Source organism: Gymnodraco acuticeps, unplaced genomic scaffold, assembly GCF_902827175.1.
Source record: "Gymnodraco acuticeps unplaced genomic scaffold, fGymAcu1.1, whole genome shotgun sequence".
In the NCBI taxonomy this organism is placed as follows: Eukaryota; Metazoa; Chordata; class Actinopteri; order Perciformes; family Bathydraconidae; genus Gymnodraco; species Gymnodraco acuticeps.
This window is the reverse complement of record NW_022989981.1, coordinates 211,601-223,737: the sequence shown is the minus strand read 5'-3', so window position 1 is coordinate 223,737 and position 12,137 is coordinate 211,601. Positions and strand designations below refer to the sequence as shown.

Here is a 12,137-nt window from a genome sequence, read left to right as displayed (position 1 = left end):
CCTCCACTATTCGATATTCATCTCACCCCCTCTTCATCTCTTTCTCTCCCTCTCTCTCCGTCACCTGGGGTTGACAGTTCTGTCAGGAGTCAGCCTTATTTACCGCCTCTCCTTGCTCCTGTTTACATTATCGATCGGCAGTGTTGCTTTAGTTCCACCATACATCAACACCACCCGGCCTCCCCCTCCTCCCCCCCCAGCGGTGTTACGGCTGCTGGCTCACATTACCCTGAAACACAGAGAGGGAGAGAGTGGGAAGCTCGATGGGGAGATGAAAAGCCAGCGGAGCATGTTAGGATGTTTGAGGGATTTATGTGTGAAGGAGAGTGTGTTGGACAGTGTGTTATGGAGCGTGTGTGAGCAAGTGTGTGAAAAGCAGTGTGGAAGGAAGAAAGTTGATGGGTGTCTTCAGAAACTGTGTGTGTGACTGACATGTAAAGGACTTGTATGTGTATTTAAAATGCTGAAAATGTACACAATCGCCCTGTGTGATTAGATGATGCTGCTGCTATTTGGCTTCGTTAACACATAAGGGATTATGAATCCTCTTTCAGTGAATTAAAAATGCAATGTACACTCCAAGATAAAAGTATGTGAACACTTAAACATATGCAAGTGCTGAACAAATCATTTCATTGAATTGATGCTGCACTGGTGAGAGTGAATGCTGTGAAACCTCAAGTTTAGCGTGTTGGCTGTCACCATCGTGGCTCTTGTAGCCAGCAGTGACATGAGAGGGTGGAGCAATGAACATGACATTTTAAGCAAACCAAAATACAACAAAACTAACCTTCATGAATTGAAAACATACTGGGGGATAAAGATCTAAGGGGTTAACATAGAAAAACATCCAAACCATTGTGTGTGTTAATGACCTGTCAATAACAAGGCAGTCTAAAGCGAACCCTTATTTATTATCTATTAACTCTAAATGGACCAACAATTTAAACATCATGCTGTATTGAAGAAGACTTAAAACCAGTGATTTAGACCACAATCGCGTCGGGAAAATGTTCACTGAGGTGAGAAGTAGGTCAATTTTCTCAAAGACTTTTACACAATCAGATTTATTTTTGGATCCTGGAGCCGCCACCTACTGGCTGTTAAAGAAAAGGGAAGTTTAATGCACCTCTGTATTAGCTTCAATTTTCAGATCTGGAGGTTGCCGCTGGGTTAAAAGGAAACTCCAACAATTCAAAACATCAAAGTATGTTTACAGGTCTTGTGGAGTTCTACTGCATATGTTAAAAAGCTGCAGGAAAAAAAAGATAAATAGCCGTAAATCACCACAAAAGCTGCTCCTCATCTCCACTTTAGGCTGGTGGCTCGAGGCCACATTAGGCAATACCTCTATAACACAACCAAAAGATATCCGTAGTCAAGTTGTATTGTGGCTAATGTAGATGCAAGGTTTCTGACAAGGAAGATAGATGGGTTTAAGACAACATCTCAAAATGTTCAAGGAGGAAGTATGATGTTCCATCCTTTCGGTTACATCAATTGCATATGAATACAGACTTGATACTTTTTTATGATTAAATCGCTTTTCTTAAAGGCGGGGTAGGTAATTTTGGAGAAACCAGCTCGAGTGAGCTAGAATTTGAAAATACACAACCGGAGAAAATCTGCCACTTCCTTACAGTGCCCCTCCTCCAACACACACAAACGCGCACATGACCAATGAGGGCACGAGATAAGTTTGTGGCAGGTAGGCCATCCAGTTATTTTAGCCGGGCCGGCTCAGATGATTGGTCGTGCTTTTTACAGTGCTACGGCTTCCACAGATGACATTTTTTTATGTATTTATTGTCAAAGCATTTAATGTGTTCATTGCTATCAGGATGTTAAGAGCATTCCATGGAATATAACAAAAAGTGTTTCTGAAATAAATTACATACCCCACCTTTAAGCGCGTAGTTATTTTTATGTTGAAGTGAATTGTTTTATTTTCAGACCACAGTGACAAAATATAAATGTCACTACTTTGTGAAGAGAGAATAACATAGGCTACATAATAACAATAAATAAACTGTATCATGAAAAGGCAGAATAATGGCATAACCAAGATGTATCCTCAGAAAAAAAAGGTCCTTGATATGTGGATATAATAAAATGTTTCTACAAGGCATTGTTAACAATGTTGACAATGTATGAAGGGTAAGTGCCAATATGAAGGTACTGTATTTACTGTATTCATCCCACTACTGAAAGAAGAACATAGTGTACCTTTCCTTAACATTACAGATGAGTTACTTACATGTTACAGCATAAAGACTTTCAATAGGTTTTTTTGCAGATAATTGCCATGTGAGTTTGGTGGACATGCATGGACGAATCTATTAGCACCAACGCCATCACATAAGTACTGTGGCCCTTTTATCCCTTTATGTGGTGTTTCTGTCTCTATATGTTGATTGATGAATGACTATGCTGATTTTGCACATTACATGCACAAGCTTTTATTCCAACGAGCAGTTTTATGTTGTCTATGTAACAGCAGCTATCATTGTGGTAGTTGCATACAGTGCAGAAATAAGCATGTAACGGCCACATTTTATCATCCTGCTAGAGATAAAATATCTCCAAATTGAAATACATGTGTGCACAGGTTGAGTGTGCTGTACGTTGGTTTATGATATGTAAAGCAGAGATTTAAAACTGCCTATGGAAGAACATGAATGCAGAGGCCATGCATATCAGTGAAGTATTGTGTCGTTGTTTCTCAGTGGTTGAAAAAGGTCGATTTTGCACACGGAGGCGAGAATCATGACCTTCTGTTAAATATATGTGAGGCCTTTTGACTCTTACCGTGCAGACCTTGTTTCCATAGAGAAATGTCCTCCGATCAAACAAAGATACTCTGTGCTATGATTTAATTGTAGCCTTATTGTACTGACTCTAATTTAACTTAGCTGATTTCTCAATGGATGTTTGATTCTTTCTCCTGTTTCTCTTTTGATGCTTACAGAGATGTTTAAGCAAAAACTAAATCTGCAACCAGCCTTGGATGTTATATAGATTTCTGGCTTTTCACTGAATGAAGGATTCCTTTTGTACAGCACTGCCTTTTAAACTGCTAACATTGTGTAACCGATTACATGTATGTTTTCCAGTATAATGCTCTTCCTGTTTCTTCCGAAAAAACTTCATAATAAAATCATATGTTCATACTCAACATCCATGCATATACATTTGTATACAACTAATTATTTCCATTCTCAAGTTTCATCATCAAAATGTATCACAAGTCTAAGAAGTCACCAATGGGGCAGATATTGGTTTTCTTTTTAGTATAAGACATATATTGATACTTTTAAAGCACACAACAAAAATGCCCCGTCAACAAAGGAGGCAAAGAAGGTAAAGAATGAGTGATAGAAAACATTTTATTTTAATAAGCTACATCAATAAGTGATAAAAACCTGAATACTTATTAACACTCCCAGGGGTTTTACTCTACCGTAGCCCTGATATCAGTGTTGCTAGTTGTTGGGAATCCTTACAGTTGGTTTTTTTGCTTTGCAGAGGCTAGCATTATTTTCTTGTTCATATGAAAATCTACTGTTCCAAAATATATTTTAACATCTCCACTGTGCAGATATTTGAAAAAAATGCAGGGTGTCCTGTGTTGTTGGTGGCTCTGAGTAAAACATACATAGATCCAGGGTGGAAAAAAGGTCAATACTTGAAATCTACTGCTTTAAAGTAGCTAGTAACAACAGCTGTTCAATACATGTAATGTTAAAAGTACCAAAAATCTCTCTGGGGATGCGGATGTAAATAACTACCAAAGGCTTCTAAAAATGGAGATGATTTTTTGTGTAATAAACTCGGTCCACATGGATGCACCTCTTTTATTTCCCTACAGCCAACCTGATTAAAATATTTGCATAAAAATGTAATAAATGTATGTGTGAGAAATATAATTTAAAGTATGGCGGAGAGTGTGCAAAAGCTTCTTCCTTTTAGTTTTCTTTTCAGGCTGACACGTTCTATCAGTCTCATTGAAAAGTCTTCCCACAGCCTTTTTCTTTTATGTCAGTGTCCTCTGTCAGACAGCTCTTCTCCTCACAAAGTGCTAATGTCCTCTGTGGGTTTATCCTGTTTTCCAGTTGCGGAATATGTGGTTTCTCTCAGATCGATTAGAATAAGATAGTAAGATGCTTATTTCACTAATGAAAAACAAAGTCTGACCTAATTATAACACAAAAGCTTGTTTCTGACAGATGACATTAAGACACTTTTATAGAACTACTGCTACACTTGTTTTATTAAGGCCCCATCACGCTGCACAATAAACAAACAGGCTGAACAACGAAATTAAAGGAAACAAAGTGATGGTAAAAATAACAGACAGGTAAGACAAGGAAGGGACACAGAAACACAGGGGGTGAGAAGCAAAGTCAATTTGTACTGGAGTGCAGCTCAAACTATATTCATCACCTGATTTGCTATGCACATTTACCCTGCAAAGAGGCAGAGTGAGAAAGGTGTGTGTGTGTGTGTGTGTGTGTGTGTGTGTGAGTGCGTGTGTGTGCTCTCTCTCATAAGTGGCCGTCACACTGGCTTGAGTCTTAACAGAACTTGACTGAGTGCCATCCGGTGACACCCGCCCCGGCTTTTCTCTTTTTGTGTGCCATTCCAGCTTTTTCCCTGCCAATTGTCATTACCCCTCTTTCTGGCTCCGTCCTCCCCTCCCTCTCCTCCCCCTTTGGCCTCTCGGCATTTTTACCTGGGAGGCCACGAGTCGCTGCTCCTGCTTTTCATTCTTAACGGCCATCCTTCCAAGCGTCCATCCTCTCCCCTCCCCTTTCTCTCTCTCTTTCTCTCTCCTCGTACCTCCATCTGTCCTATGCCTTTCTTTATCTGCCTTTAAAGCAGAAGGCAGGAAAAAGGCTAGCTGGTCCTTTGTGCGCCCGGCCTCAGTTTGTGCTCAGCCAAGCGGACACAGCTCTTAAATCCAGACCCGGGCCTTTGGCACAAAAGGAAGGCTCAGGTCTTGTAAAGGCCCCTACGGCTCTCCCTATCTCTTTCTACCTTTCTCTGAAAAAGACAGAGGGCCAGTTATTCTAACAGGAGGATAAGAGGGGACAAAATGGGGGGGAATAAGATGCCGATGCTAAAAGGAGCGAACATAATTCTCTTCATCAGAGAAGCAGCAGCAAAGACTTTCTTTACTCCCTCACTAAAACTCTCTTTCCCTAAGCATAGCAACACTGGAGCTTTTTTTGTATCCCCATTTTCTCCTTCAAGGCGAATGAATTAACTGAATGAATTAACACCAGGGCTGCTGTGATCATCATCATCATCGCGCTTCTCCTCATCAGCAGCAGCAGCTTTGACGAAGCTTTTTAACACCTACAAGGATCACACTGCTGACGCCGAGGCAAGAAGAAGCAAAGATGTCGACAACCTTGTCACAAAAACAAAAAAAAAGGAGGAGGAAGAAAAACTCTCAACTAGCAAGGTATCACAGTCTGAGTGCTACAGTCTTCAGCCCAGAGCCTTGTCAAGTCTCTCGGCACTACTAAAGAAACCTCACTGCTGATGATGATAGGAAAAGTGGAGGAAGGGGGGGAGCAGGTGAGACGGGGAAGGGAAGGAAAGGTGGGTAAAGACAAGAGTCAGATACAAGAGAGAAAGAAGAAGAAGAAGGGAGAGAAAAGGTGAAGAGGTAGAAAGGTGAGGAAGAGGATGAGAAGAACAGGAGGAAAGAAGGTGTTTAAGTTGTTGATCACGTCTTGAGAGAAAGAAAAACAGACAAGAGAGAGTGACAGGGCGACAGAGGAAGCAGAGAGGTATCGGAGGAGAGGAGGGGGAGTCGAGGAGGGGGAGTCGAGGAGGCTGCAGTAAGGATTTTAATTAGCAGTAATTGGCCACCGAGGGAACAGAAACTGGGAGATGGGAGGCAGGAGCGGGAAGAGAAGGAGCATAACAGCCAGTTTCTGACAGAGTGATATCTCTCTTGCTTTGTACCTCTCTATTTCCTTTAGCACTTTTTCTTCCTGGGCCTTTCCATCTCCGTCTTGTTTTCCCTCCATCTATTTCCACCTCCAACTGTACTCCCCTAAAGCGTCCTTCGCTGTCTACCAATTTCCACCCAAAATACCAGACACTGCAAACAGAAAGTATTTGGGGCAACATTTAAGCAATATGTGCAATTATGCTACAAAGTGTTGCCCACTTAACTGAGCTACTGAAATCCAGACAAAGAAATGTGACTGCAAAGGTGTACCGCTTTGTGGTTAGGATTCTTTTTTTGTTTCATATTTTATTTATTACAGTATTCCAAATCATCTCAAAGCTACTAAAATAAACATGTTTTTGTTATGTTTGACATGTCTCAATCAAGGCTCACATATAATAGGGAATTTTACTTTTATCCTGGCCCCAACTTTCTGTTTTGGTTATTTTTCACCGCTCTGATCGGCATTGTTTTCAGCTGCAGCTGGCAGCTTGTTCGGTAAAAGGGTTTGGAAATCCTACTCTAGTCTACCTGCTCAGCACACAAACAAAGAAAGGGACTAGCTGGTAAACATTGCGGAGCATTTCGCAGCTGAGATATTTTTCTAAGGACCAAAAACAAAGCTTAGAGAACGGATATAGCTCTGTAAGACCTATTTTAAGTGCCAAATTGCACCTGCCAGACATATAATACATCTGTATTACCTTGGAAAAATATTAAGCTGTGCAGCTGACTGCCTTGAGAACTTTATGTCTAATAATTCTTATGCACTGTATTTGTAGACCTGTGATGGTTCAGTTCCTCTCCAGAATAAAAATGAAATGTTGTCAAGGTTGTAAGTCTGCATTGACGTCACTAACGCAGAGTGCTGCCTTCACTGGATGTGAATACAAATCTGACCTTATGTTGTCCCTCTCTTTGTCTTTACCCCGGCCCCTGACACCTCCCCTGTGTAGTTGTATATATGTTCGTTGGGGAGCGAGGGCCGCATTGGGAACACGTTCACAGGGTTACAGCTGTGTTAATCGGTACACAGGTGAGCTTTGGGGCTCCGGGTCGCCTGGACAACACTTACGGCCCACACTCCCCTGTCTGGAAACCACAAAACACACACGAGCGCACGCCTACACATGTGCACATCTTACAGCACGCAGCTGGCTCTAAACTGATCTGAGGAAGTCCTTCTAATTAGAGGTGCTTATTTGCCCCATAGTTGACATATTGCTGATCGAGCTGCCTTCATGTGTTGGTTATCACGTGAGTTTAGGCAGGGCCTGCTTGAAATTTCCCAGCTGTCATTTGTCAACATCTCCAAATTGCATGTGACTCTTTCTAAACAGCAGCGGAAGTGTGCCGCGCACCCCGGGTGTTGCTAGGTTACGATAGTAGGATGCTGCTGTCTAAGTGGCTGCGGGATCGTCTGCGGACACTTTGCACGGAGGGCTGACAGAGGGTCCTCGGGACCATTTGGCAAATTCTGAGTCACACGCTCTTTAAATTCCACATCTGGTGGCAAGCCCATACAAATCAAGATCAAAGTGTTGGCTCTGAGATTGGACCTGTCTCTCAACCTCCCTGCCTCGCTCCTGTCGAGTTTCATTTTCATTTATTTCTCTTATCCACGGCGGTGCACAGCCTTCACACCAGTCCTCTGCCTGCTTTGTTATCCCTCCTCTGCTTTCCCTGTGTTGTTGCTGTCTCGCCTCGTGCCCCCCCTGCTGAGAGGTAATCAAGCCCTGTTGTGAGTGTTTAAGCATCGGAGCAGACGCATGTTGAATTATTCTTGGGACTTAATATTTAGTCTGAGCGGAGAAATCCAGTCTCCATACCGCATGCTGGGTAACAGCCACGCACACATGAATGCACACACACCCACACACACCGTTAGTCAGTCAGTGAGTCGGAAAGATAGTCAGTCACACAGATGTCCAGCTGACAGATAGTTACAGGTAAGTGAGTGATGGGACCTGACAGGCAATCAACACACTGAGTGTACTACACTCGTATGCAGGTAAACTCAGTATTCACACTACCAGATCACGTGCATCAACATTAGAGAGATACAAATGCACATATAGGGACACATGTGACGAGCAGCAGCAGCATCCCCTCCAGGTATTTGTATTACAGTTAACACCCACAGAGTTAACCAATAAAAGCAGAACAGACAATGTAAGATCTCATCTCCTCACTAATTCCCTCTTTTTAGCTACCCTCACATCCGTCCCCTCCCCCATGCCGCTTCGTTTTATTTGTATTTCTTTCACCACTCTCTCACTGTATGCTTATCTATGTCTTCTACTCCTGCTCTCTGTTCTGCCTTGATCTGGCATTTATCATCGCCTCTCTTAACTTATTTTCCTCTCCTTGTTTTGCTGTGATCTCAAACTCTCCATGGAACCATAAGCTGATATCACACAGACTCAGTTTTACTTTAATCTTTCTCAAACACACACCCACGAAACACACACCTGGGTGGTCATTATATAATACTCAATTTCGTGACAGCATATTTGCAATACCCTTTGGTGCTGTGTGTGTGTGTGTGTGTGTGTGTGTGTGTATGTGTGTGTGTGTGTGTGTGTGTGTGTGTGTGTGTGTGTGTGTGTGTGTGTGTGCCGTTACAGTGGTTGACATTAGCATGGTTAGCTTCTTACAAAAGATAACGTTTAATGTTTATAATTAAGGGGGAGGAGGTGGTTCTATGTCAGTGTCATAGGAACTCTTTGAACCGTCACACTTTGCATTTGGCAAGTAAAGTTCTGAGTGTAACTATTTCAAAGATTATAAATTATAGACAATCCATCACGTTAGAATGATGTACTCCATTTATTTAGCATTGCACTCTATTAACGTTGTCAGACTCACAATGGACATTTAGGAAAAGGATCAAAATCAATACAGCAGAAACTGAGATTGTGGCTGTGTTCCAACATTTGCCCTAACAAAGAATATACTGTTGCATGCAATATGCAGATAGAAAACTTCCTCCGAACATTGTGCCTTGAACCTTGAGGCTCTTGCTCCTACATCCTCTCCGCAAATAATTGTGGGTAAGAAGAGCCAGAAAAGCTTGTATTATACAGCAGGACATCCTGGTATTTCAAGCATACATTTCAAGCACCTACATTTCCAATTTAAGAAATCCAATGTAAGTTTTACCCCCTAAATATTAACCATGATTGATATTATCAGGGCGATCCCGTTAACAGCTTCACAGATTCAAAACTGAATCATTGAACCCCTCACATCAAACCGTTAAAAGGTCCCAGATCAGATATCTCCTCTGATTTTTGGAGGGATGAATGGAGGATAAATCTGCCCGAAACTGCTAGTCAGAGCCTGGCCTTTGGAGGAATTCTGCCATGTTGAAATGTCCTGGGTTCTCTCATAAAAAGAGATTGGAAGATTAGAAGTCAGGGAAGGTGAGGCAGTTTTTGGAACTAAAACACCTTGGAAAGCTTTTTCTGTCATGTTGAATCTTCAGTTTCATCACATTAAACATGGCGCAATAGAGTGCCCCTTAATAATTGAGTGCCATTTACTTTGTTATAAATGGAAGGCAGTAAGAGAGATTATGGTGGAAATGAGCTTTTGCTGGTGGTTTAGTTTGGGCTGGAAAGGTCAATTCATTAAAGGATAAAAAGTTCAGTAGGGTTTTGTACATTTTTACAGTATAACCCTCCTGATGCCTGATTTGACTTTAAAGTTTCCTTCATTTATGTTGTTGTTTTTCGCCATACTTTTATTTACCTTTGTTTTACCTTTACGCTTTCCTACACATTCACACGGAGGTAGCTAGAAGTCACACAAACATGTACACACTTTGTACTCACACTTTGCTGGAAGGCCGTAGCCACACGTGATCTTGGCCTCTCCGGTCTCGCAGCCGTGAAGAGACACACACTCCTGTTTCAGCATCGGCCCTGCAGCGCGGTGGATTGCCCCGTCCACTGGAGAGGAGAGGACAGGAGATTCAGAGAGTTGGCCTACTTAAGTGAATCGTCTTCAATTTGACCACTTAGGGTAAATGTTTGAAGTGCAGCAAACACATTTCCAGGTGTGAAAGCTGAGTGCAGAAAGGAGCTGGATAATGTGAGTATTAATGGCTGAATTTCCTGTCTTCTGCAGGTTGCTAACTTTTCACCCCAAATCCTTCTTTCTTCTTCCGTCTAATTAATCAAAGTCTCTCTGTGTGTCAGTCTATTTAATGGATTTAATGGCCACTGCCTTGGTTAATTACTCCACTTAATGTGTTATTAAGGACTCAGCTGACTTTTACTTTTTGGTCAATTAGTCTTTATTAAATAATTACATTTTCATAAATCTGTATCTATCTTTGATCCACACCACATCTAAAGACCGTGACTGTGTTCATTTCCAGAAGGGCAATGACGCAGGATAAGCAATTTTGCAGATGTGTCAATTACCAGTTTCAGTCACAATCCGTGCACCCCTTGCAGTGAGACGCATTTCCCTCAAAGTTAATATTTAAACTATCTGCATCTCAACAGCTGTGTTTTTGTGGTTCACAGCATTATGTCCTCTAGAAAGCAGCATAGAACCTTAATAAAATTACACTTGAAGCAAATTCAGAGAAAAATAGAAAGAACAGATATGAATGCTATATCGCAAGAAAGAATTCACCATTAAGAAATAAATCTTCAAAGCCAAACCTTTTTTAATAGAAAACAGGATTTCACTCTTTGTAATGAAGACAGATATTGGAAACATCTAAAATCATTTTTATATTTTACGAAGCAAGGAAAAGAGGGAAAAGATGCACATTTATGATGATGAAATACACATCATAGAAAGCAAGGAGTACTGAAAGATAGAATTTGAGTAAACAGATGATGAGTTCCCCTCTTCTCAGGTTTGGTTGTAGAAACAGAAGTCTAGATCAAAATACTTATATGTATGAAAGTCAGAGCTGACGAGAAAGTGACAAGAGATTTGAATAGGGAGTGACATTCAAAAAAGTGGGGACATTGCACCGTAGATGTCAGACCACCAGCCCCCTTTTTTAAATGTATTTTTAGCCAGCTCCAATTAGGCCCCATTGAAAACATCTTTATCAGTTTAATTGCGTATAACTTGGAATATTTTAACCTCTTTACCTTGAAATCAAACATCTCTTTAAAATCCATTAAAAACACCAAAGTCAGTGCCTGTTACCCTGTCTGCTTCTCTGAACTGGGGGTGTTACAATTGAATACGGCTGTGGATAAGCACCTCCTACCATCCCATTTCAAAACTCAAAATGATCCCTTTAAACCTCTATAAGCCACCAGGGCCCCTGAGGATACTAATGAAATTGTTACCAAGATTGCAAAATGTTCATCTGAATGTAGCTGCAAAATGTCCACCACCAACATATTCCATTTGTCTTCCCTGTAAAATGTATTCAAAAATACATCTATGCCTAACAGCTAAAGAATGAATATTTTATATGGTTATCGTTGTGCATATAAAGCACAAGGGTTCGGTTTGGATCTTCCTCTTGGTTAAAGCTGAATATAATGTGTTCAATCTATTAATATTTAACCATAAACACGATCTTTCCCTAACTTTAACCAAAGTACTTTTACTTGTATTATCCATAACCACAGGCAAGACTCTAGATGTGAATGCTCACATCCTGCATGGAGTCAAAGTTGTGAGCGTTGTACGCCCACTCTAGCTCCTGACCGACACAATACAACTTGCATGCATAAATGGAGTGCTTCCTACATTTGAAAACGTTGCAGCTAAACAAGGCAAGGCAAGGCAAGGCAAGGCAAGTTTATTTATATAGCACTTTTCAACACAAGGCAATTCAAAGTGCTTTACAAAAAATGAAAGACATTAAGAAAATGGCATTTAAAATCAGTCATTAAAAAGAAAAGCTAATAAAATAAACATTAAAAGAAAAAATACATGCATAAAAGTTACAGTGCAGTCTAAGATATGAATAGTTCAATTAAATATTAAAATAAAAAGTACATGGATAAAAGTTACAGTGCAGTCTAAGATATGAATAGTTCAATTAAAAGCAGCGACAACAAGAAAAGTCTTCAGCCTGGATTTAAAAGTATTCAGAGTTGCAGCGGACCTGCAGGTTTCTGGGAGTTTGTTCCAGATATTTGGAGCATAATAACTGAACGCTGCTTTACCATGTTTAGTTCTGACT

At 40.9% G+C, this 12,137-nt stretch overlaps 1 protein-coding gene across 3 annotated transcripts in view; it reads right to left on the bottom strand.

The window, feature by feature from the left end:
• The window catches only part of macrod1 (mono-ADP ribosylhydrolase 1), a 115,461-nt gene that overhangs the window by 25,167 nt on the left and 78,157 nt on the right, over positions 1 to 12,137 (bottom strand). For all 3 annotated transcript variants that reach the window (XM_034211868.1, XM_034211869.1, XM_034211867.1), the window contains exon 5: positions 9,802 to 9,918. In XM_034211868.1, coding sequence (XP_034067759.1) covers positions 9,802 to 9,918 — 117 coding nt within the window. The remainder of the gene's footprint in view (positions 1 to 9,801; positions 9,919 to 12,137) is intronic.